General features: G+C 38.0%; 1 protein-coding gene across 2 annotated transcripts in view; it reads right to left on the bottom strand.

Moving 5' to 3' along the window:
- The window catches only part of LOC122800943 (ephexin-1-like), an 822,598-nt gene that overhangs the window by 122,933 nt on the left and 673,605 nt on the right, over window positions 1–26,060 (bottom strand). For both annotated transcript variants that reach the window (XM_044070328.1, XM_044070327.1), the window contains one exon: window positions 3,788–3,862. In XM_044070328.1, coding sequence (XP_043926263.1) covers window positions 3,788–3,862 — 75 coding nt within the window. The remainder of the gene's footprint in view (window positions 1–3,787; window positions 3,863–26,060) is intronic.

Consider the following 26,060-nt stretch of genomic DNA (forward strand, 5'->3'; position numbering starts at 1 on the left):
GACAAATTACCACTGGCATACTGTTATTCTCACTTACTGTCTCGTTGTTCCCTTATATCCATATGCAGCACTGGGTATCCCCTTCTTGTGCAGTGAGGCCCTGCTTGCTAAGTAGAGATTCCCTTTTTTCCCCAGCTCATCTGCAGAGTTACACCAGTGGGCTGCCGACCAGATTCTCATATCATCATGCAAAGTGATAAGGGCTTGTTCCTTTACCAAAAGGTTTGCCAGCCTTTCAAAAATGGTGACTGACATCCACTCATCCACCTATGAAAATAAGGGCTTAACTCAGCAATATAATCACATACACTTTCATCTGCCTTCTGTCCATGCTCATGAAACTTTTTTCTGTAAGTTTCAGGTGTTAACTTAAAACATTCCAATAAATATTATTTCACTTTATAATAGTTTAAACAATCAGTATCAGACAATTTAGAAACAGCAGTGACAGCTTTACCATGGAGTAAGGGGGTCAGGAATCATACCCAGAGCCCTTGGTCAACATCATACTGTTTACATACTCTCAAATATATGAATAAAACTATCAAAATTATCATCCTCTGTAAAATAGGAAAGAAGTTACTTTTATCACTTCTGGGGTTCAGTTATTCCCTTCCCTATTACCTCCATTACCCTGACAAAGAGTCATAATCTCTCTCTCAAGTTGAAACTGCAGTCTCTCATTTTCTTCGACCTCCAAACACTGCAGGTTCTCTGCTGATTCTAATTCTATCTGTTTTGCCTGCCGCAGTCTCTCCACTGATGCTAATTCCAAACTTTTGGCCTCCAGTTCAAGTCTCTAACTCCAGACGGGTTTTTGAGTCCTCTGAGGAAAAGGTGAACCCTCCTGTTTCTGAGGGATGCAAATCCCCCTCACCAGACTGCTTATCCTCCTGGCTGCTGGTCTGGGCTACAGCTACAACTAAGGTTGAAATAATTTCCTCTTTAGTCAGGTTTGCCCGCACCAGTCCTTTGGTTTCACACACCCTGGCCAACTGGTTCTTGTCAGGTTGCCATAATCCTCTGCTGACATATTTGCCTACTTTCCCCGACTAAACTAAACCAACAAAAAATAAATAAAACTGTTGTGAAATTGAAACTCTGTATGTTACCTTGTAGCTGCTGAGAATACACACCTTCAGTGACAACTGCCTACAGGCTACAGAAGTTCAATTAATATCCACACCACTGCTCATCAATATGTGACGTTTCTCCTCTGGGCCAGTAATCAAGGAGCCTCAGTCCTCACCACTGACACTGGTGAGGGACATTTACTTGGAAGAAAAATAGATACATACAGTATTTCCAGATGTAGCTCTCTTGTACCAAGCACAATTTCCCTTAAGAGCACACAGGAAACACATTCTCATCCTGGGGCTGGGTTTCCCTCTCTCTCACCAGGCCTCAAATAAGAATTCTCACTGACCACAGTTTTAGAGTTGAGTCCTCAGCTGAGTGTTCCAAGCCAAGTCCTCCACCACCCTCTCTGTGAAACCAGTGGTCCGTGTCCCTTCTCCAAGTATCTGACACACACACTCTCTTGAGATTTGATTTTCACACACACACACACACACACACACACACACACACACACACACACACACACACACACACACACACACACACACCTGAGTAAGGCTGGCACATATTCACCAGCTATGCCCCCTTTGCCCAGACTATAAGGTAGATACTACCAGAATATTCCAAAGCCAGCTATTCTAAGCCTCCTACAAGGGTACCACATTATACTGAGTAAAATTAATACTAATACAAATGTTAGTGTTTGACCGATGCAGCAAGGCTTTCAGAAGCAGCCACAGTGTCACCTAATAAATATAAGTACCCTCAAAGGTTAAAACTATTCTCTAAAATACCAGCCATAATGAAATGTTTAAATATATTTAATAATAAAAGAACATGAAAATACTACATATCTATTTACAATAAACATCAGAGTTTCATTCACAAAAATATTAAAAACAAAACAGATGAAAAGATTCACACAGGTACAGAAAAACAATACTTAACTAATCTCACTATATTTTCCTGATCTAAAGACTTACTGTCCCCTTAGTTCACTTACTAGAGCAAGAAAAGATGACATGAGTGAGCAATCCTTCCTTGTCAGGTTTCAAAAACAGACTGCTCTGAGACTTCTGTCCCATCATTTCAGTGCTGGATTACAGAATGACATTACATACATCTGGTCATCTGAATCTGGTTCCCACACTACCCCCTTTACTAGAAAATGAATACATTTTTGCTAAGCTGTGTTATAGCATCTGGAAGCTATAAAACCATTTCAAACCTTCCACCCTTCCAGGGTAGCAATTAGTTCACCCCTAAGGACAATACAGTAGGATTCCTAATCCTGTTTTTTCCAGGCATTTTTTCTCTGGGTGCAATCAGAACTGTAAGATACAATCTTTATGGCCTAAACCAGGTAATTTAATTTCAGACTATTTTTCAAATTAGCTGGACTGAGATTAACCTCTTCTCTTCCAGTATCCTCTGTTGCAATATATTGATTTCAACAGTTACAGTACAGTCTGACATACAGGTGTGTCTTTCTTTGCTGTCCAGCAGGACCCATTGTTGGTACATTTTTAACACAAGCAGCTTTATAAATACATTTTCAACACAGGCACCTGTAGAAATAATTTTGACATACAAATGCCATAGAATTATTTACAAAAATCCAGCTAGCTATGCTGGCATGTGTTACACATCCACTGCCCTACTTCTCCTGGTAGAGTTGTCAGTACCGCACATCATCACATATATAACACCACTCTTCAAGCTAAAATGTTTGTTGGTTGCATCCATGAACTAGCATCATTAATTCAAATTTCTAACAAAATTTTCTAAAAATACCAATGTCACTTAGCAATGTTTAACTTGATGAACACACATATTGCACTTCACCTCACCTGTAATAGCTTAGTATACAGATTTTTATTTGTCAGACTAAATTAATATAAACAGTTGTCACCTTTCAGATCCAACCTGAAATGTAGAGGGGAAAGCAGCACAAGTAGTCCTCAAACAAAAATCAAGAAGTCCACACTTTATACAGGCCACAAAATGTACATCAGCTGTCTTCAGGGGTATACATTTTAGCTGATTAAGTTAGTTTCTAGTGAACCCCAGATGAACATGCCAACTAGGTTAAACAAAGCCTCTCAAAAATATTCATATTTTTATATGGGTGACAGAGCCCCCACCACTTCTGCCCCAAAACTTGTTTTTTTCTGAGTTCACACAACCTTTGGGAAAGTTACACAAGTTATGTTTGCCGGACACTACTCTCATCTGATTGTGGCTCAATAAAAGGTGACTGAATTAGAAAGAGTTTGTATTCTTGATGCACAGTAGGCAAAACACTTATACTCAGTGGTATGTGAGATGTCATTAGTGTTTCTCAGGTTAGGTAATGGCATGAACTGGAAAGTTCAACTTTCTGTATTTAATTGTTAAGCCTTCCGGGGTCAAGCAGAAGTATAGAAAAAATGTAAGGCAGACAAGAACAAAAACATTTCAAAACAAGAGTCAAATAATATATAAATACATTTTATAATTAAATTATGTCTTTTTTGGTGCTCGCCTTTGAAACCTAACAACACTTTACTTGGTAGGCAGTACTAGCAATTTATAGACCGATAAAGAAGTAATATGCCTATTGCATGCATTCCCCCAGTTTTATTGCACTGCTTAATCCTCTGGGTTACCCTAATACTGTCAATACCTTCAGATATTACCGAAGTATAACAGACTACAGCCATCTTACCTTTGAAACCTCTCGAAGAGCTTTGGCAGCAGACTCTTCTTGTTCTGATTTGGGCTCTGTTCTTGTCAAGATATTCTGGATAAAAGTAAAAAAAAGATCCTCAAAATACAACAAAAGTTAATACAATTACAACAGATTTTATTCAATGGGATTACTTTATAGAATTAAAAAAAAACATGATTCACTGAGCATCCAGGTTTAGAATATGGAACGTGTAGAGCAAATTTTAGTTAGTTTTGAAAATATTGCTTAGCAGTGTATAATTTAATTAGTAATCTTTCGTCTGTGGCCATTTCAAAATTCTGATCTTATCAAGACCGATCCTCTCTTTGGGACTTGTTTATTGAAATTTTATTTATGTGGTAATAATGTGTCCATTCAAAGATGGCATTAAGATAGGCTGCTCATTCATCCCAGAACATGTGAAATAATATTTGTATTTGTTCTGCCACCACAGCACAAGTAATATCAGTTTCCATCTCTTCTTATTATGATTGTCTAATATTGCGATTTTCAGTGCATTCTAACTTAATAAAGTAATGATATAACTATAGAGATGAGGTAGAATGTCTTAAAACAGAATAAATCACCTATTTAGCAATACAAAATAAACAAGTGCTGACTGTATGACTCAAACTCAAATCGTGTTAGACACGCCCAAAACTTTATGCTTATTGCTGTTATGCTACCAATATACCTTGCAATATATCCACTACAGTTAGATAACCAAACCTGTGTACCATTATTCATCCCCACACAGTGAATGGAGACAGTGCAGTACAGAATTATGAAGTCAAGGTGGGTGGGCTACCTGGGTATGATGCACATGGAAGCTGACTGAACAGGTTAAGCAACTTACACAAGGGTATGGTCTGATTATTTCAGATGGGTACATCTTTAGATTTTAAAGATCTTCTTGCACTTATTGTGGGGGATGATGAGCTTCTGTGGAGAAAATAAAAAACAAATGAAGACACAGTAAGAAGACCAATGAGGGTGATAACTTATGTCAAAACAAAATATTGCTCTACTTCCTACAGGCCCATCAGGGTAAAGCCATGTTGTTGTTGTTGTTGTTGTGTCTTTCGGCTTATCCCGGTTAGGGGTCGCCACAGCGGAACTCCGGTCTGCTAATGTTTGGTAGTGGATTTTTACATGCCGAGTTACCAGCCCTGATGCACAACCTTCAACGAAGGCACGCTCATTCACGCATGCCTCCACACAGAAGACGCTCTAGCCGAGAATCGAACGGGACAACGTCTTGCTGTGAGGTGACAACGCTACCGCAGCACCACTACTGCGGGTAGGGTAAAGCCAGGTAAAGAAGGTAATAAACAATACAGCATAGCTGCAACCTGACGGTCACATCAATTGGGGACAAATAAAGCATGAAATGTAGTATTTGTTAATCAGGAAAGTCATGCTGGGAAATACCATTTTCAACAGAGTCCTGAAGATTTTATTTATCCTTTTTTGACTGAGCTAGTCCCACTAGGTTAGTAACATGTTTTCAGGAGAGACCAGAAGTGGTACTTAGGGTCCCTATTAATTACTCAAACTTTTTAAAGTTCGAATGTCATATGGTCAACACCATATGATTAAACTTTAAAATGTTCGAATGTGAAAAGCAACGGCTCCATACGGTGCAGAATGAGAAAATTTCACTTTTCTGCACTGATGTGCAATATCGGAGTTGGTATATTTAAGTAGCGGGGGTGTGCGGGTGCAGGAGGGGCTTGCCCCCCTGCTCACAGCATTGAGGTAAATTTTGTTTTTATTTTAAAATTTTTTAATATATTTTTGATGTTTCAAACTTCGCTCATATGTTGCCGAACATATGAGGTTCGAAGTTTTGAAACTTTGAATATATAATATAGACTTGGTACTTATACTATTAGGGGAAATTTGGCCAGTGCATTGGGGAACTTCACCTACTTGTCAATGTTGTGAGTGGGATCCATTTTGCAACAGCACTACTTGTTTCTGTTCTAGGTGCAGAGGTGGCCCGGAAAAACAGAGAGGCTGTTGGAGAGGTGAGAGAAATGGACAAGGCAAATACTGAGACTGTGCAGGATTCTGAGCAGCAGTTTAAAAGAAATCTGTTTGATGGAGATGAGTCAGTAAATAGGATCATAGTTTCAACAGGAAGTTACTTGGTTATTGGCCCTAAGGCCTCTACAACTCTAGCCATGTTATACCCTTGTTCCCTTATGGACCAAGATATACAGTCTATGTTTGTAAATCTAAGATCAGCACCGGCTGCCCCTGTCTAAGAGGGACAAAGGTGAAACCTCCAGTGTTTACAGTTACCCATCCAATTGTCCAGGTTACGCTTAAATAGGGTCATTGAGGAGCTCTGTTTTACATGAATAGGGAGTTTGTTCCAGAGGAGTGGCAACCTCTGGGAGACATATCTGTAGCTCTAGCATGTCTTGTTAATATTACAGGCAAGGTTAAGATCCCTAAAGCAAGTGAATCTTCTCCCATCGGATTTGTGGATGTGCAGCAATTTCATCAAAGCAGGGTCTGAAACTGCTCTGTAGGTCAGGCAGAAATTACTTCTAAGCAGTCTATTTGACAAGGAATAAAGCGATAGGGCCTTTAGTCTGTCTGTGTAGGTCATGTATTGTAGGGTCCTGAATTTTCTTGGTGAGAAACCTCTGAGGTCTCTCCAGTTGCTGCAGAAATCTGGTGAGGTACATACAGAAGGGAGCATTGTACTTTACTAGTGGTCTGATGAGAGACGAATACAGGGGGAGTTCTAACCTCCTTAGCTTTGGATGCTACACCCTTGCTTATGAGGTGTGCAATGTAGAAGGCCTTCCTTACTACTGTCGACACCTGATGATCAAAATTAAGGCTATCAACTTGTGTTCCTAAATCTCTCATCACTGGGTTTGAACATAGGGAATATTATTAATATTGTAATTAGCAGGGGTTTCTCCTTTGCCAAAGGGGATGATAATGCATTTTTTGAGTTTAGTTTAAGTCCAAGGCTTTGACACCAATCATATGTCTGTGTAAGCCCATTTTGTAGTATGTTGACATCTTTGAGGGAATTCAATGATTGCACTCAGTTTGCAGTCATCAGTAAACTTGGTACGCCACACGCCATCAATATTCACCTGGACTTCTGAAAAACAGATACCAAACAGTAGGGGGCATAGCACAGATCCCTGTGGAACACCACTGGAAAAAGGTCTGATAGTAGAGTTGGCATCCCCAATTTTGACTGCATGTGTTCCATTTGTGAGCCAGTTGGCACCCCATCTAGTGACGCAAGGGTTGATCCCCAGCCGAGTGAGTTTCTCAGTGATGCCTGAGTGTGAGATTGTGTCACAGGCCTTGGCTAGGTAGATAGGCAGTGTGAACCATTTTTCCTTCATACAGGGCCTTGGTGACCTTCTCGAATAAGTCCACCAAGTTTAGCAGGCAAGATCTACACTTAATCAAGCCAAACTAGATTGGGTCAAGAGTTTGAAGGTCACCTGTATCCTTATTGACAAGGTCCATGATGATTCTCTCCATGGTCTTGCAGATAAGGCCAGTTAGACTTGTGTATCTATAGTTGAGGTACCCCCTTTGTGCAAGGGGATAACTGTTGCTGATTTCCACTCAGCTGGGACAAAGCCAGTGCTTAGACTGAGATTGAAGAGCCTGCTCAGCAGTTCCGCTAACTCCTGTTTTAGACCATTTAATAGCAGTCTGGGATGTTATGCAGTCCCATACAGGCAGTGTTTCTGGCCTTGGAGAGTTTGACTATGACCTGCTCTTTGGAGATACTAGGCAGAGACTTGATGGCTGGTATGTTATGGGGTATGACTGGTGGGGACAGCAAGGTGAATATTTTGCCAAACCTGTCCACTTGCAGGTTGGAGATGTCCTCAGGTTCAGTATAAGTGTTACTGTCCACAGCTAGTTCGGTACAAAGCTGGGCCTTCCCTTTTAGATTTTGAACATAGCCAAAGATTGCTTTGTGATTTTCCTTAGCTAGGGATAAAAATTTAGTTTCATAATTAGCTTTAGAGGACTTTACAAGATGCCTAATCTGCCTGTTTAATCTTTGGAGGGAGTTTTTCCTTTGCTGGGACCATTCCCTCACATTTTTTGACAGCAGTTTCTTTCTCTTATTGTATAACCTATTTATGCTAAATGTCCACCAGGGAGGCTTAAGTTTTTGTGAGGATCTTAATTTGATCTGTTCTGGTAGGGCTTACTCTATACCATTTATATAGGTGTTTATACAGGATATTTGTGTATACCTCTGTATAGGGGTCACTGCTGTCAGTGTTGGCAGGGGGTCTGAAACTATTGGTGCCATTGCGCAGTAGGCTATAGTTTGCTTTGGAGACATTTTTTAACCTTTTTCCTCCTGAGGTGAGTCAGGTACATTCATTATTTTGAATGAGACTAATTTATGATCGGACTTTACCAAGGAGGGCCCCACACATGGGGTGGTGCAGTGACCCCCCATGCTGGTGAGCACTATGTCAAGGATATAAGAGCCTCTTGTGAGGGAGCTCACCATCTGCTCCAAAGCATTTGTGTTCAAGTCCAGGAACCTTTGAGCAAGTGCTTTTGTGCTCATATATGTTGTCCAGTCGATGGAAGGATAGTTAAAGTCACCCATGACCAGAGTATTTGGCTGTACTGAGAGTGACTCAAGTAAGTCCAGGTAGGCTGTGTGGTTTTCATGGTTCATGGTGGGGGACCTATAGCTAACAATGATGTGGAGGGGGGGTCTTTTCTCCAGTTAAAGTTGGACTTGGAGTAACTCTAGGGAGTTGTACTGTTTAACCAGTCTAGAGGATTTGTCTTTAATGGAGATGGACACTTCTCTTCCCTTGGCTTTCTCATGTTCTTTGTGTGGTTTGAACATGTGGAATGCATTATAGCCCTGCATGGCCAGGGTACTCTGAGGCCTTGAAACATGTCTCTGTGATTGCACAGATATCAGAATTTTCCATGGTGAGAAGGGCTTCAATTGACTGCAGTTTCTGATTTAGACTCCTAGCATTAAGCAGCATAACCCTGAGTTTGTTTCTGGAGGATATTTGTATGTTGGGAATTTTATTCATATGACATTGCCAAAATGGGCATTATGGGGAAGGCAAGTACCTTTGCCAACAACTTAAAACCTAGAGGCGACAGGCGAAGACCATTTCTGGTGAAGCAGCATGGTCTGTTGACCATATCATCTCAGGCTGTCAGATACTGAATTCCCCTAGATTGACACCAGAAGCTAAGCCAATTGTTGAAGTCAATCATTTTTGTTTGCACTGTAACATCATCTTCTACTGCGGTGGTGGTGCTGTGGTAGCATTGTCACCTCACAGTAAGACGTTGTCCTGTTCGATTCTCAGTTACAGCGTCTTCTGTGTGGATACATGCGTGAATGGGCATACCTTCGTTGAAGGTTGTGCATCAGGGCTGGCAACTCAGCATGTAAGAATCTACTGCCAATCATTAGCAGACCGGAGTTCCGCTGTGGCGACCTCTAACCGGGAAAAGCCGAAAGACAACACAGCACTGTAACATCTTCTTGGGTGAGGGAAGAATGTTGCATAAAGCTAGGGATATACCTTTCTTGGCTACGAACAAACATTTCTGGGATACAATCTGAAAGCGCCATCATGTCTCTCTTCATATAGTCCAGTGAGGTACTCCTCAAGTCATTCACTCCAACATGGACTATGACAGAGTCATAACAGTACTTCTTGTTGAGAGACTTGAGCACATGCATGATTTGGTGGATCCTGGCACCAGGCAGGCAGCTGACTGTGACCTTCTCCTTGTCCAGTCTAGTGAGGGGGGGCATCTGTGCATCTCACTATGGAGCATACCTCTCAACCACTTAGTGCAAGAAATCTGGACAAAGCCCAACAAAATGGGGGGGACAAAGGCCTAAAATAGGGACATACATTTTCTGAAGGCTTTGAAGTCTGAAACTAAAATATATGCTATTTTTAGTGACTTCAGTCCTCAGATCATCCCAGTAAATTGCCATAAAAACACAACTTTTATTATGAGGAGCAGATAAAAAATATGAGCCAAAACATCTGGGCATTCTGCAAAAATCTGGAATAGTTGAGAGGTATGATACTATGGAGTCACTTGTGACTAAGACACTTGATTTAGATATGTTCTGCCTTAGGGACTTACTGGGTGAGATACTGATGCATGTGTTATTGTGTGCTGAAGGTTTGCTCTTTTGGTACATTCTTACTCAGTACCTCTGTGTATGTGGGTTTATGTGTTGTGTGCTTGGTATGTGTGGAAGGTAGAGTGCGGGTGCATGGTATTTGGTATGTTGTTACATTGGAGACAGAGAGAACATTGATTCCAGATTCATAGTATAGATACATCTCTCACATATTGTATTTGCATGTTTTAGGAGTAGTACATTGTATACATGAGGCAATTGCTACATTGCCTCAGGATACCCCTGTCAATCAGGCTGGCTGGAGAAACAGTGGGAAACTGACCTTCCATTAAAATCAGCTAATATATAGGAAATTTAGGGGTAGAAACCTGAACCGGTGCCTCAAAGTGCAGCTGGATTGCTCTCAGGACAGAAGTGCATAACTGCATCGTGCACGCTTAGAAGAGAAAATTTGAGTTTTTTTTTGCATTTGTGTCTATACATGGCAGTGCTAGCCCCCATTGCACAATGCACAGCTATGTACAAATGATGTGTTTAAGTATCAACTAAGTAAAACAGTTTTTAAATGATCCAACCTCTAAGTAAGGATGCCAAACTCTGAGCAGCTCTGGTAAACTGAGCACAAACCACAGCAAATGCTGTGTTTAGATAGTAGCTAAGTCAAACAGTTTTCAAACAATCCAACCAATAGGAAAGCCCAAGACTGAGCCTTGTTCCAAGGATCCCCAACTCAGATGGGTCCTTGACTACACTCTTCAGCAACAAGGGTGCAGGAGGCCTGTCTTAATGTAAGATTGCTGGCTTTAGTGCTCCGAAAATGCCAAACAATCTAGATTCAGCAAGTCTGGATTTACCCTATACCATACCTCTAAACCTGGAAACATCAAAAATCTGGACAAGGCCCATGAAAAATAGGTACAAATCTGTACGCTGATTAACATTTAATTTGCATACACAATTGTGTAACCCCACCCACTCCAATGGAATTGTGGGATACCAACTCAAATGCAAAATGAAGACCAGAAAACCAAAACATAGCACCAGAGTTCCCCTGCAGCCATTCCAATGTTCCATTACCTGGCTATTTCATGCCATTTACCATAAACACTAATTTGTGTATACTGCTTTACTTCTACAATGATTACATGGATTTTATTTTTACATTTTATAGCACAATGCAAACACTAATAAACATCTGGTTGCTAAACAAAGCAATACTGTCTCACAATGAAAATAGACTTGGCATTAAATCTTCTCTGCCCTTGAAACTCACATTCATTGAAACAGCATTATAACCCACACCACAACCAAAGTCACCTACCATCACATACATCAAGTATAGGGAGTGGTACTTGCTAGGCCAACTTATGTTCTCCTTTCAAACACCTGAACTTCTCAATAAATTACTCCTTTCGCAACTCAGTTCAAATCTGTATTTTTCTGAGACAGAACCCATGCTCCCCATGCCTGCAACATGTTCATCTGTATGCAGTAACCTGTATTAAGGCCTATTTGCCAACACGGAACATCTACTCAAAAACTTTAGTTTAATATACATGACACTCTACCCAAAAATTGATTATCTTTAAATAGCCTGGAGAATGTTGATATCCTTACAGTATGTGCCAAATTGTAATTTATTCCCCAAAAAAAAAAAAAATCTCTGTAATAAAACTTCCTTCTTTTACATGCTTACATTTGGTCCAACAAATACAGTATTAATTTGCCTGTACATTTTGAGCTTAATATACATATGTAACCCAAACATAACTCTTACTAGATCATTGTCAAATGCTTTAAAGGTCAGGCAGAGCCTGTTTCTAAAAAAGCTAAAGTTTAAACTACGAAATTTCAAATACTGTAGCTTGGAAGAGTAATCCTCCATTTCCCTTCAAGATTGTCTCGCCCAAACACCAAGATAGACAGACAAACACATTTTAAATTATTTTTCAAATCAGAAAAGTTTTCTACATCTTACTGAATGTAGCCTTAAGTCAGAAAACCTGCTTTCACTAATCCTAGTTTGTGAAAGTGATCTCCCTTTGACAAGGAGACAGAGTACAGATAAAATACACATTCATATTAGGCTCCAACCCATTCAACAGTAATGCTATAACAGTATTTTTTTCCCAAGGTGACTCCAAATCATGGTATCAGAGCTGCTTGTCTACACCTATAAGTACACTTTGGCACATGCTGTCTGTATTCCATTTCTGCCCCTACAGTTGTCATACGGCATACCCCATAGCATTCCCTTCAACTATATAAAACTATGTTACCCTTGAGTTCACAGGTCTGCAAGTTTTCGGGACAGATGGATAGTAGGGTATAGAAAATGTCATTGTTATTGATAAGCTCTTGCTACAAGAACTAAGGACATATGGGTGGCATCTGTTGTGTAGAAGGGGTCATTTGTGGTAAATTGTCCTCATCTGCCTCTATATGTGTTTCTTACATTCTAATTAATTTAATATCCCTTAATATCCCTTTCAGTGAGGATGATTAATCTGAGTGCAACAAGCAAACACAGTAGTCACATATCATGGTTATGTAGTAGCAAAATATCACAGGTGAAAATTATGTTTGAAACCCCCAAAATATCCACCTCTGCATCAAGCCACAATTACACAGTGGCACTTTCACCCCTTTACAAGAAAAAATAGTATATGACATGGCATACCTACCACCTCGAGAGTCGCATCTCAGACACTTGCCATACGCCTCCCCCCGGCCCCCAAGAATGTGTGTATGTGTATGTGAGTGTGTGTGTGTGTATGTGTGACATCTGGCAGCTAGCAATTCTCTGTACATACTCAAACATACACAGACTCATCACATATATGCATATGTGCACACACACACACACACACACACACACACACACACACACACACACACACACACACACACACATTACATCCAGCGAGCGTCCGTCTTCTTCTAAATAAAATCCCAGCTCGCGAACATCTTCTAAATAAATAATCCAGCCAGTGTCTTCAAACTCCTTTCCTCGAGCGCCTTCTCTGCTAAATAAATAGATCCAGCCAGCAAAATCCTTTCCAGCTCTTCTTTGCTCTTCTTTGCTAACTTTGCTAACTAAATAGATCCATCATCCAGCCAGCAAAAACATTTCCGGCTCTGGTGATTGCCGCTCGCAAAAGCATTTGAACCCAGAGCCGGAAATATGTGGTACGTGATAAGTACGAGTGCGAGCTGAAGTCCAACAGGCTGGTGGAGCTGACGTCATCACGCACGCGATGATGTCAGCTCACGAAGCGCGAAAATTAAAAAAATAAAAAGCGTAAATAAATCGGAATTGAAGGGGTGCCACTCGGGAATCATGGCACCCCATTATCTGGACCCCAAAACTCAGTAAAAACGAGTAATTCGGGACAGTTGAGAGGTCTGCCCTATACTGTAAATTGTTCAAGTACTGCAAACAGGCAGTGCAGAAAACAGAGTCACAAAAAATAAAAACAGTTTAAAGTATGTGGCAAAACAGTTGCAAGACTTTAAAAGTGCAAAGCAGGTTATAAAAATACTTATTTTTCAGTAGAATTCACAGGATACCTTGGATTTTGTTCAGATTGGTGTCCTTAGCATGAGATCTGAAGTCAAACTCTGAGCAGCTCTAGCAAAATGATGGATGTATAATTACAACCCTCCAGTTCTAGTCAGGAAGGTTGTCTGATGATTTACTTAAAGAAATGGTGATGCAGAGTAAGCCAGAAAATGAAGATGTTTTCTGGAGGATACAATGGAGAAAATACATAATGATGATGCAGAGACAATCCTGAAGTGGTGAGGTGGAAAAGAAAATGTATGCAGAATAAGTAAAAGAAGGCAAAATGGGGGTAGCAGAAAAAAAGTCAGAAGAAAATGAAAAATGGAAGTATGCAGTAAGGATTCAAAGCAAAGAAGACAAAGAAATTGACAGGTATGAAGTATGGAACAATTTAATTAGGTATAAAAGTGCATGAGGTAAAAGCACTTATTCTTATTAACAAACAGGCATTTAGTGACATTTTATTTGAAATTGTTTTTCCAATGGAAAATTTTCTTGGAGAATATGAAATAAAGAAAGACTGCAATCCATGGAATCTTGATGTGATAAAAACAATTAATAGGGAAGTAGAAAAGAAAATCTATGTACAATTTGAAACAGAGGTAGAAAGAGAGATTTTGAAGGGCCATTTGAAAACGTTATGTAAAGAAGTACTGGACATTCCAATATTTATGGCAAAAGGGGGTTTATGGACCTGTGGCTGGGATTGTGACACTGTGTTAAAACAGAAAGAAAAAAATGTTTACATATACCAAGCAGGATAAATGTGAATGGGAATGATAAGTAACCATGACAAGATAAAATGTTACATTTGTGGGGAAATGGGACATGATGTAAAAATGTGAACTGAAATGTTATAAAAGTACACAATTGGACATTTATGTATTGGCTGCAAAATTATTATATGAGTAAGGAAAAAGAAAGAGAATAAAATAAACAAAGAGAAGAAATTTAGAAGCAGTAGAAATAGAAGAAAAATTAGATGAGAAAAAAAATAAAGAGGACATAGAAGATGGTTTTGAAATAAGTGATGAAGAAAATATAAACTGGGAGGCAGTAAAAGAAAAAACAACCACAGTTGAAAGGGTTTAAAATATTTAATAACAAATAGTCAAAACACAAGACAATACTTTTTACTACACAGTGCTAGTCAAGAATTCACAGATCACACAGAAATACTTAAAATAATTCAGTATTAGAGTTCTGACATCACAGAAAAACACTTAGAAATAGCTAGAAACTAGAAAGATTAGACTAAGAGAAAACATAAGTCTAAGATAAACTTACATATAGGGGCAAGACAGTGCTGATGAGTTGGATGGTTAAGACAAAAATGCTTAATGCTCTCTGATTCTCTCTGTTTTTAAAAATCACATTCCTTGTTCACATTACATCATTTTTCATACTTCCCTGGCTAACAGAAACTACATTTACATTCTTCACCTCTGGGCAGAAACCAGAGCAATAAAGGACATTTATGCATGCAAATTATGGCCATTAATTCTGGCCTTAAAACAATAGGCAGGATGCCTCAGTCTAGACTAACTGGCTCTGAGTTTTAACATCAAAGGGTCACAACAAGCTTTACTTGGTCAGTAAAGTGCACTGTTCTTACATTTTTTTCAGTTCCACATGTAACACTATTTTTGCCATTTAAGACACAAGCCTGTGGTTTACATTAATATTTACAGATGACAGAATTATCTCCAAAATTCTATCTGGCTAGGCTGGCAGCCTTCACCTATCTTCACCCAGTCTTCACAGAATTATAATGTTATATGCCTATACTAATTGTAAAGAAAGGGAAGGCTTATGTCTTCAGATTTTAGACTATATAGTGCTAAATATAAATATTATAATAATGGGAGACTTTAATTATGATTTAAGAGGCAAACATAAAAAGAAGTGATATAAGAAAAATGTTAGAAGTTATAAGATCTGGTAAGTTAAAACTTTAGAAAAATGCATGGGATTAAAAAAGGGGTATGTACAGAACTGAAATAGATAACTTTATAGTATCAGAAGGTTTAGTTATAGGCAAAGGAAAGGTAGTTGAAACAGGATTGTCTGATAATCTTGAAATATGGCTTGAGTTAAAGGAAAACATGGACTATATAAATTAGGCAAAGGAGTAAAAAGGATAAATGGGAAAGCATGGAATGAGGAAGGAAAGCGATCAGTAATTCAGTAATGGAAATATATTACTATGAGCACATTTTATAAAAACTGGCCTGCATGGTAGAGAATATTTAAGGAAAAATATGAAAAATGTATGATGTGAGAAAAGTACAGAAAGAAAAAATATAAAAGAGCATATAACGATGCATTGGAAGATTTAGAACATAATGACAGAAAGTACTTTGATAAAGAAAAGAATTATATGAAACAAAGTAAAATACAACCACTGTTATATAAGCAAAGACATTTCTACATGGAAAAAGAGAAGCATCGAGTTAATTAAGCAGATTAGTAAAGGAAGATGGTAGTGTAATGACACCAATAAAAAATGTAAAAGAAGAAATAGAAAGATCTCATGAAAAGATTATACATATTGTACTACACTATTCAAAAGAAATGCCTAAAAAAAAGAAGGTAGTGAAAAAAAAAACATGGAGAGTAAAAAAGTTAAAAGAAAGATAATAAAGAGCTGGAAAAGGAACTTTCTTTAAATGAGCTAGATAAAGTTTTAGGACAAGTAAATATAGATTTGACTATAGGACCAGATGGAATAGGGTATGAAATGTAGAAAAATTTAAGGGATTGTCAAAAACATATTTTTACTGGTTTTGAATGATTAAATGGAGGTTTTATGTATAAAGAATTAAAGACAATTAAAAAATGGAGACTGATAGCATTGAATAATAATAATGATTATAAGATCTTTATGAAAATAATGCAAGAGAGAGTTGAAAACTAAAATGGAAAATATTATGGAAGATACTATATATAGTATAAAGGGGAAGGGTTGTCAATAATTATTAATGATATTTAGAGAAATTGTGGGTACAAAAATGAAAATCATGATAGGAGACCTTGATAAGGCATTTGATATAATTGGACATGAAATCTTATGGGTAATAATGAAAAAATATAAGTAAGGAAGTTAGAAAATTATATATGTCAGCATATACTAAACAAAGGAAAATACTTGTGTTTGCTTAATCCAAGAAGTGCATATGAAGAGTGGTGTAAGACAGTAATGTCCAATTAGTTGTATACTCTTTACATTAGTTATGAATGGGATAGTATGTGAAATAAATCACAAAATGAATAAAGCAAGCTATATAGCACCTGAAGTGATATAAAATCCATTTCTGTTAACAAATGTAGATGATGATATAATCATTGCAAAAAACCCCCCAAAATTGGATAAAAGAAATAATTTGCACAAATTAGTGGGTACAGGTGATAGGGATGGCTTTAAATAAAGAGAAAAGTAAACGTTTAGGTGATGTAAAAGATAGGGGCATATATTTTCCAATGAAGGAAATTTTTGCATCAAATATAAAATTTGAGAATAAAGATGTAAGCAGAATTCAATGAAAAAATAGAAGAAATGAAACAAACCTGTCTTTTATGGAGAACTTATAAAATTATCATTCAGAAAAAAGGCTTTTTGATAAATTCAGTACTGATGGGAAACAGCATAGTTAACAAGTGTGTTTATGTTGCCAACAGTATTTGAAAAGGAATCATTGCAGATAATTGTTTAAATTTATATGTGGTTCTAGATTAAACCCAGTAGTTTTGTAAGTAAACAGATAGAAATGAAGTTTAGTGTTAATTAACCCAGTGGTATATGGAATCTATATTATTTCAGCGAATACTGTTTAATCGACCCAATAAAGTTGAAATCTCTAAATCCCGGACACACGGAACAGCGATTTTTTTTCCCAGGGAAAAACAATCACTGGGCTGTGTTCGGAACTTTGCCATTTCCTCCTCTGTAGTGCGATCCTGGAGTTGGTATATTTAAGTAGAGGGTGGGGGAGACCATATGATCGACATTTGAAATGCCGACCATGCGGAACTGGCATTTCTGTATAGTGCGGAATGGAAAGATTTCCATCTTCTGCACTGTAGTGCGATCTTGAAGTTGGTATATTTAAGTTACAGGGGGGTGTGGGCAGCTTGCCCCCTGCTAGCAGTGTTAAGGTAAGTGCTTGTTTTTTTGTTTTTGTTACATGTTCGACATTTCAAATGTCGATCATATGGTCTTGGCCATATGGTCTTCGATATTTTGGAATGTCGACCATGTAAAGTAGACCCATATATATATATATATATATATATATATATATATTATATATATATATATATATATTATATATATATATATATATATATATATATATATATATATATATATTAGATAGATATATAATGTACAGTGTCTGACTGGGCCCAGAGTGAGAGTACATTGACAGCATTTGTTCTCATGTGTTAGAACCGAAATAAAGGAACCGGGCATCCTATGTAAATATCAGGAATGAAAGCACAGACTTTGCATTGGGCAGAAAGAAGTCCTTACATATGTTGTGCTACATTTTACCACAGTGACAATTTCATTTGGATAATACAAGTTTTTAATGCATTCTGAAGACCTCCTGTCTAGGATGTGCCGCCTCATATTGTGAGGAAGCATATTCCAGAGTTTACTATGACAAATGCAACCAAACATTATTTCTTGTTTAGCAAATACAAACAAGCTTCATGACAGAAGTTCTAAAATCATGCTTTGTTTGTCTGCAGTGTGGCAGTGCTGGAAAGATCTGAGCACTTTGATTAAGAAACTTGTGAAGAAATTTTATTAAACATTAAACTCCAGTTTTATTAATTACTAAATTCCAACCAGTGAAATTATGTGAAGATAAAGAGTGATGTGCTATGCTATCCCAGAATGCCAAGTTGTGAACCCAGCTGTTCTATTAATTACTAAAACTTGTGCAGAATAGGTGGTTATAGACCTATTATTAAGGCAAGCAGAACATAGCAGAAATGGTAGTAAGTAGAAGACAGCTGTCGCAATAAAAGGAATGCTCTAGTCTTACAGAATATACCATTTTTTGGTTCGGTCCAACCATGGTGTTAGTCATCTGCTTATTTGCATTTTCATAAAACTTATGCAATATGTTCTTTTTATAGTGTCTAAGGTACAGCAGAAAATCTCAGGTTTTCTTAGTATGCTTTGTCTTCTAACTCTTATTTTTTGAAAAACAGATGTCTAGAAAGGCATCTCATTTATCATTATTCTTGTCGCTACCATGCATACCCAGGCAATCCTCATAACCTTTTCTGTCTATCCCAGTATGAGCATTCAGGTAGCCCCTATCATCAAAATGAACACATCTGTTCCCCTTTTTATAAAGGAGGTCTTTCAACTGCTGCCTGAATGCTGTCTATTGCTCACCATCACATCCCTGGTGTGAATTACAGGCTGACATCATAAAGACTGCTTTATCTTTACACTGTAGTCTGATTGCCATATGTTTGTCACTGATTCTGTTGACATCCCTCACTGTTTTCAGAGGACTATCTCTCACCACGATTCCCACACCATTTCCAGTCTGTCCATCCTACGAGTTGTAGAATTTGGATCCCAAGCCAGGAAACTTTGCTGTGCTACCCTTCCACCTTGTCTTCTGGATACACAGAAAATCCTTACCGTCTCATTGTTCATTTCCAATACACATCCACAGTCAGAGAACCTATATTCAATGTAGCAATCTGTAGTTCATTTGGGGCAAGTTGATTATACCCTACTTTTGCTTGGCAGAAGTAGGGCAGGTCTGGGCAGTTGGACAATGACTGTCCAGTAGTTTACTGAACAAGGGATGCTGGGCTGTACAGCAATACACACTAGCCAACAAAGGCATGTAGACTCCTTACCACCATTAGTGTGGGTCCCAGGTGTAGGCTGAAACAGGCAGAGTCCTCAACCCACTTAGTCACAGCAAAGACCTATGTCCTTTTGTTAACATTAGTGTATGTCATCAAATCACCCAGTGCTAATTTTTACACTACCAAGTGACCTGCCCTGAGTAGCACTCAGTTTGGGGTCTATGTTTTCCTGTCTAGGGATACTGTGCATCACAGCTGATGCCTAAATCTGTAGATCCACACAACTCTTCCCCCGTAGGTATCACCTAATTCTGTGCTGCTAAAACAACTCCATTTATTTTTGGCTGTATTCTACTGACATACCTCTCAAGTTCTACTAGAAGATCCATGTCTGAACCCACACAGACATGGAAAGAACATGCAAAATTCACACAGACGGTGACCAGAGCTCAGGACTGATCAATAGATCTTGTGTCTGTGAAGCATAGATCTTAACCATTGCACTAAGTCCTTAGCAACTTTGATAGTTTATTTTTGCATATTTTAGTTTATTGAAGAAAGAGGCTTAGGAAATGAAATAACCTCAATTCTATATTAACTGAGGGTGATATTGTGTGTAAACTAGAGGTGATTTCAATTTTGGTTATAAAAGTATGCAATATCTGATTCACAACATCAAGAATAGATAACAGGATTAAAGTTTTAAATTTAGCCTTCATTCTATTCCTTGTGTAATCTCCCTAGTTGGATTTATATACTTTGTAAATAGAGTTGTTTCAGAAAGTTAAAAAAAAAGAATGTTGGAGAGATAATATAATCTGTTACAGCCAAGATAAGAACACTAGAGATCTAAAATAAATTGATTCTTGACCAGGATTTGTGCAAAGGACTGCAGTTAAGTAAATAATTGTTTATAAAGATATAACAAATGAAAATGATAATTTTAATCCATCTTTCCCATGATTTCAGTTATTGCCATAGTGTTAACTGACTCTGCATGTGAATCTTTATGCAAACATTCATCTATAGCTGAATTACACTCATCACCTATATCATGTTCAAACTTATTTAGAATGGGAGATTGTATGACTTGATTTGAATATTGAGTATATATGCATGAAATAAGTTTATCGACCTTTTGAATTTTAAAAACAATGTAACAAAATGTGTCTATTTTAACATACTTAGCTGTAAGGACTGTTGCACTGGCTGATTTACTTAAGTAAGATAGCTACATCTACTTTTTTTTAATTATGAGTTTCAGCAGCAAGAGTTATCTGCATCTATTTTTTTCTGCATTAAACACCACTGACTACAATTCACGTTTCTCTTTGATTAATGTTATATTAGCAGTTGACCTGAAGAAAGATGAAAACAATTATTTTCTTTTCCTAGGTACTCAAATGCCTTTTAAATCCAGAATAGGATATTAATCCCATTTTAATAATTTAATCTAAATGAGGACTACAGTTGTATTAATATTACTGGGTATATAAAGCTGAGTCCTGTGCAGACAGAGGCATTTGTATGTTAAGGCTGGCATACTGCCTAAACCATTATGAAGTATATGTTGTTATGTTTACATGTAATTAAATTTAAAGAAGACATAGACAAAAGATGGAGATTTGAATTTAAATAACAGTAGTGCCAAGGGCCACTTGAAAACATTTAATACACTAAACAATTCAAGAAACTGAACTGACTTCAACACTGCTCACCTCCACATGCCAGAAGAAATGTTCTTTCTTAGTTAGAGAAACCATGTAATGACAATTAAAACAGCCTATCAAAACTATATACAAGAATTTTAAAAAGGCTCTAAATTCAGTGCTGCCTATATTCCTAGCAGGTAAACAAACATACGTTTCTAATAATAGTATAAACTAAATCTTTGTGTAAAGTGGAATGGTAACTATTGAAGACCAAGATATATCTATCATAAGTATTATAAAAGGAAAAATTTAATTAAGACTATAGGAGAAACAACTATTGTTGACTACTATTTTGAGTAGCATCTTAAGAGTTGACCTTGGTCTAACATCAGTAACCTTGGTGAGCTGAAGGTATTCCCCAACATATATATTATTAGCTACAATTTAAAAGAAGTCCATTAGAACCAAACTATCAAGCTTGTAATTCTAGTATTCTCTCATTTTTAATAATATCTGGCAATAGAATGATAATGAAAACAAACATAAAAAAGCACAGGAAAGTTGAGAGCAAAACAAAAGTATTAAAGTGACTGAACAGCATTCAGATATTTGTATAAACACGTTACACTCACAGTAAACAAAAACCTACTTAGGAACAATTAAGATATCTCATTTCCAGTTTCTCCCATTATTAAGCCAAATTAAAGATATAGTTCTGGCATTTAGAATTAAAGGGTTGTCCTTGAAAGGTTACAGTTCCTTAACATCATTGTTATTTGTACTATGCATCATTTGGTTTTCCAAAGTAATAGTTCCAAACCAGTAGGACGGTCATCATGTCTATTAGAATACTAAGCTGTCACGGTGCTTTTTTCAATATTTTTACATCTCTGCCATGTTCCCGAAGTCTCTGCATAAAATAAGATACTTTTAACTGATCAGATATATATATCCGCAAAGTATTTACTGTTGCATTACTACAAAAACATAAAAACAATCCATCATAAACCTACCACAATGCATGCAAATAATTTTGTGTACATATTTATGAAACTTAATGAAAGTAACAAGTCCAACTTTCTGAACAGCTCCAGCAAAAAGATTTCAAAACACACTCATCTTTTTAGCCCTATCATGAACAGAGGCACCAAATATCTATAAATTAAAAAATGCATCTAAAAGGTCTGATAATCATTGTTTAAACTATAATTTGTGACCTTTACACAACTGAAAGAAAAAAGTCCTAACTGAAACAATCTGATTCCAGTTTAAGGAACCAAATTAAAAAGCAAACTACCTAATAAGCTAACCAGGCTAAAATTCTTATTGAATTAGTCAGGACAGTCAAATGTAAGGGCTTCAGAGTTTGGTCAAAACTAGCTAGCCATTGAAGGCAATGCGCACTTACAAAAAAAAGGGAAATTAATTCACATGAAAGGTGACTGCTGACGGCTGTACCCACCTTTGATGCTTTCTCATACTCAGTTACTCACCCCTCATTTATATGGCTGTATGATGAGACAGCAAAACTTCAGCCATTAAACTATGCATAATAAAATAAGAAAATGGCAAAGACATACTCCTAACAAACAATGTATTGCTACCCCCAACATCCCCATATCCCCATACCACCCACATCTCCCTTGATTAAAATATTAACTTCGTGGTCGCACAACTATGGAAAAAGGCCAGATACTATAGTTGTGAAAAATTGCTGTTCTTTCTTTTCAGAGCATTCTACTGTAGAAACATATAACCAAACTATACCACAGTTCAAAAACCTTGATACAAGCCAAAAACTTGAATTGTCTCACTGCCATTCCCGCCACAAGATTTGGTGAACTTTACCACACAAATCAAATGTTGAACTGACACAACTGATACTACTAACATTAGTATGTTGTTATAACAGTTGTGTGTTTGTGCTCTAATGATTAAAGATTTGATCAACAAGACTGTGAGGAAGCCATGGGCTCCCAGAAATAAACACATATAAAATGGGTGGGTACTTATGCACAGATGGCATCCATGTTATACACTAGAAACAAGTTGATAGGTTGACAAGTTGTTTGCAAAAAAAATAAAATATATATTTGTTTTTCCGCCTTTCTAAGCAAGTACAGTCCAATTTTCAGGTTAGTGCTGAATTCAGGGCTGTGTTACAAGCTTCTGTGTTTGCCCATACCTTACTTGGATAGAAGGAAGTTTCTCTGTTCACTGTGAGAGAGGGAGCTTTGAGCAGCCTATCTGTCCTTGGAGGAGTGGTTTCAGCCCAGAAATTAGTAGTTCATTGGCCATTTTGGGCTAATTTCTCTCTCTTTCATTTCCCTGCCACAAAACCCTCATTTGCAAGGTTTTTGTGCTAGTATACAGCTCAGCAAGCTCCTGCCCGGTGCCCTGCAGAGTTCTACAGCAACAGAGAGACAAAAGAGAGACTTTGGAGTGATTAAATATCATTTTTCTGCATTTTCTTGCTGCCTTTAGCTAATTCCGCCTAAAACGCAAATTTTCTAGAGTTTCTGTGATTTAAAAAGCTTGTTTCAGCTACATATTGTACTTATTTTACTGCCTGCACTTTAACAAAGTCATTTTTGTGTTTAAATTACCTGTTTAACTGTTGTAGGCTACACACTCAAGTGTGATAGCTACTTCTGTGCATTTAAAGTGTTTTTTATTGTGTCTGCTTTATTTTCTGAAAAAAAACAAACAAAAAAATACTAGTTTTACCACCTTTCTAAGCTAGTATAGTCCAGTTTTCAGGTTAGTGAACAGCCTATCTGTCCCTGGAGGAGTGGTTTCAGCCGAGAAATTAGTAGTTTATTGGCCATTTTAGGCTAATTTTTATCTATTTCATTTCCCTGCTATAAAACCCGCATTTGCAAGGTTTCTGTGTCTTCAGTTTTTCCCTTGGAACTAGACAAACTTTCAGCTTAAGCACTCAAACCATTCACTTCTCATCCCAGCACTTGCTCAAAACTCATAGCAAGCACTAATAAACCTTAGCACTAGACCCTCCTATACTGTAGAGAAGGACAAGGCTCTCTATTCGACCTTACCAGCCAATCAGTATAACAGCTCACTGTACCTATCCAGGCATGTCCAAAGGGCAGTTTCAGGTGTACTCTCCAGTCCAACTGGTGAATCTGGGCAGTTTGAAGCAATGTTACAATTGCCTCATGTACACAGACAACCCTCTCTCCTCCTTCCACCAAACACTAATACATGCGAGAGATGCAATTATACAGCCAAACTGGAAGCTAAGCTCTCTCAACCCAAGACTGGACCAGGCAGTCAAGAGGAGAAGGGAATTACTTGCATCACACCACCAGTCTCACATAGACCTATGAAACCAGCACTGACAAAAAACACACATAAATACACTAAAACATACTCAGAGGCTCTAAATAAAAATCTGCAAAAGCAACAGAGATCTCCAAAGCAGACATCCAAGCAACCTCCACCCCCCAACACAAACCATGAAACACATACTTCACAAAACCAGTGTGCCACACAATCACAGCCCTTAAGGCAAAATAACATACCCAACACACTAGTAATAGGTGACTCTATAGTCAGGCACACTGATGTCCCACTCACTAGGCTGAACAAGGAGAAGATTACTGTTAGCTGCTTGTCGGGTGCTAGGATCCGCCACATAACACAAGCACTCAGGTCACTCCAGAACAAGTACAAATATGACTCTGTCATTGTCCATGTTGGTGTGAATGATCTGAGCCATACCTCCCTGGACTACATGAAAAGAGACATGGAGGAGCTCTCTGAACATGTAGCCCAGGCCGGTATGACCCTGACCCTGAGTAGTATCCTGCCCTCACCAAGAATGATACCACGGTATAGAGAAAAAATGATCAGTTTCAACAATTGGCTAAGCTTCTGGTGTCATTCAAAGAGGATCCAAGGTCTGTCAGCCTGGGATGGCATGCTTGACAAGCCACGCTGCTTTGCTAGAGATGGCTTGCACCTGTCACCCTTAGGTTTTCGAATACTGGCCAAGGCTCTTGCCACCCCCATAGTCCCTTTTTTAGGCAAGGCTCAAAAGACAAACCCACTGCCATAAATAGCACAAGTAACAAAAAACTGAGGGTAATGCTACTCAATGTCAGAAGTCTAAACCTCAAAATGCATGCACTCAAGGCACTCCTCAGTATGGAGAAAATCGATATATGTGCAGTAACAGAAACCTGGTTTAAGGCTCCAGAGAGCCCCCCAGCACTACCAGGCTATAACTCATACCATACATTTTGGCCACAAAACCTTGATCGAAATACAAAAGGCAGGGTATTATCCATATTCATCAAGGATACCCACACCTCCAGGTTAGTGACACAGCAAGATGCTTCAGAGATCATCCACGCGCAACTAACAACAGGCAAAACTGCTATTCAAATTACAGCTTGCTAGAGATCACCCACCATGTCCCAGGACCCCCACTCCACATTCCTAGAAACACTGGGAAACATAAAGGTCCTACCAAACACCCTGATATTGGGTGATTTCAATTACCCAAACATTAACTGGGAGAACTACTCAAGTACAAACTCCCTTGCCCAACATTTCCTAGAATTTATAAACTCAAACGCCCTGGATCAACTGGTCAACACCCCCACCAGAGGGGACAACATATTGGACCTGCTCATCACCAACATGGGTGACCAGTGTTCCACACCAGAGGTCACCCCCTTGCTGGTTAGATCTGGCCATAAACTAATCACTCTGGATAGAATAACCACAGCAGACAAATATTATTGAAAAACCACAAACAGCAGTCCAGCAACTCCGTAGAAGGAATTTATTTAGAACACCAGTTGTAGAAAATTATACCAGACCTTAATTGAATAATAAAGTAATTAATTAATTACATATATAACAAACTTTTAAACTGTTCCTCTTAAAACAACACATTCATATTTACATATTTACACAAAACTTTTCCAGAAGCATTCTTGATTCAATTTCTTCCTTAATAATTGTTTAACTTGTTCATCACTCATAAATTTATTACAAACAACACTATCTAAAATTGTAGCCTGA

This window comes from Protopterus annectens, chromosome 4.part1, assembly GCF_019279795.1.
Source record: "Protopterus annectens isolate FY-2018-M chromosome 4.part1, PAN1.0, whole genome shotgun sequence".
NCBI classification, from domain to species: Eukaryota; Metazoa; Chordata; order Ceratodontiformes; family Protopteridae; genus Protopterus; species Protopterus annectens.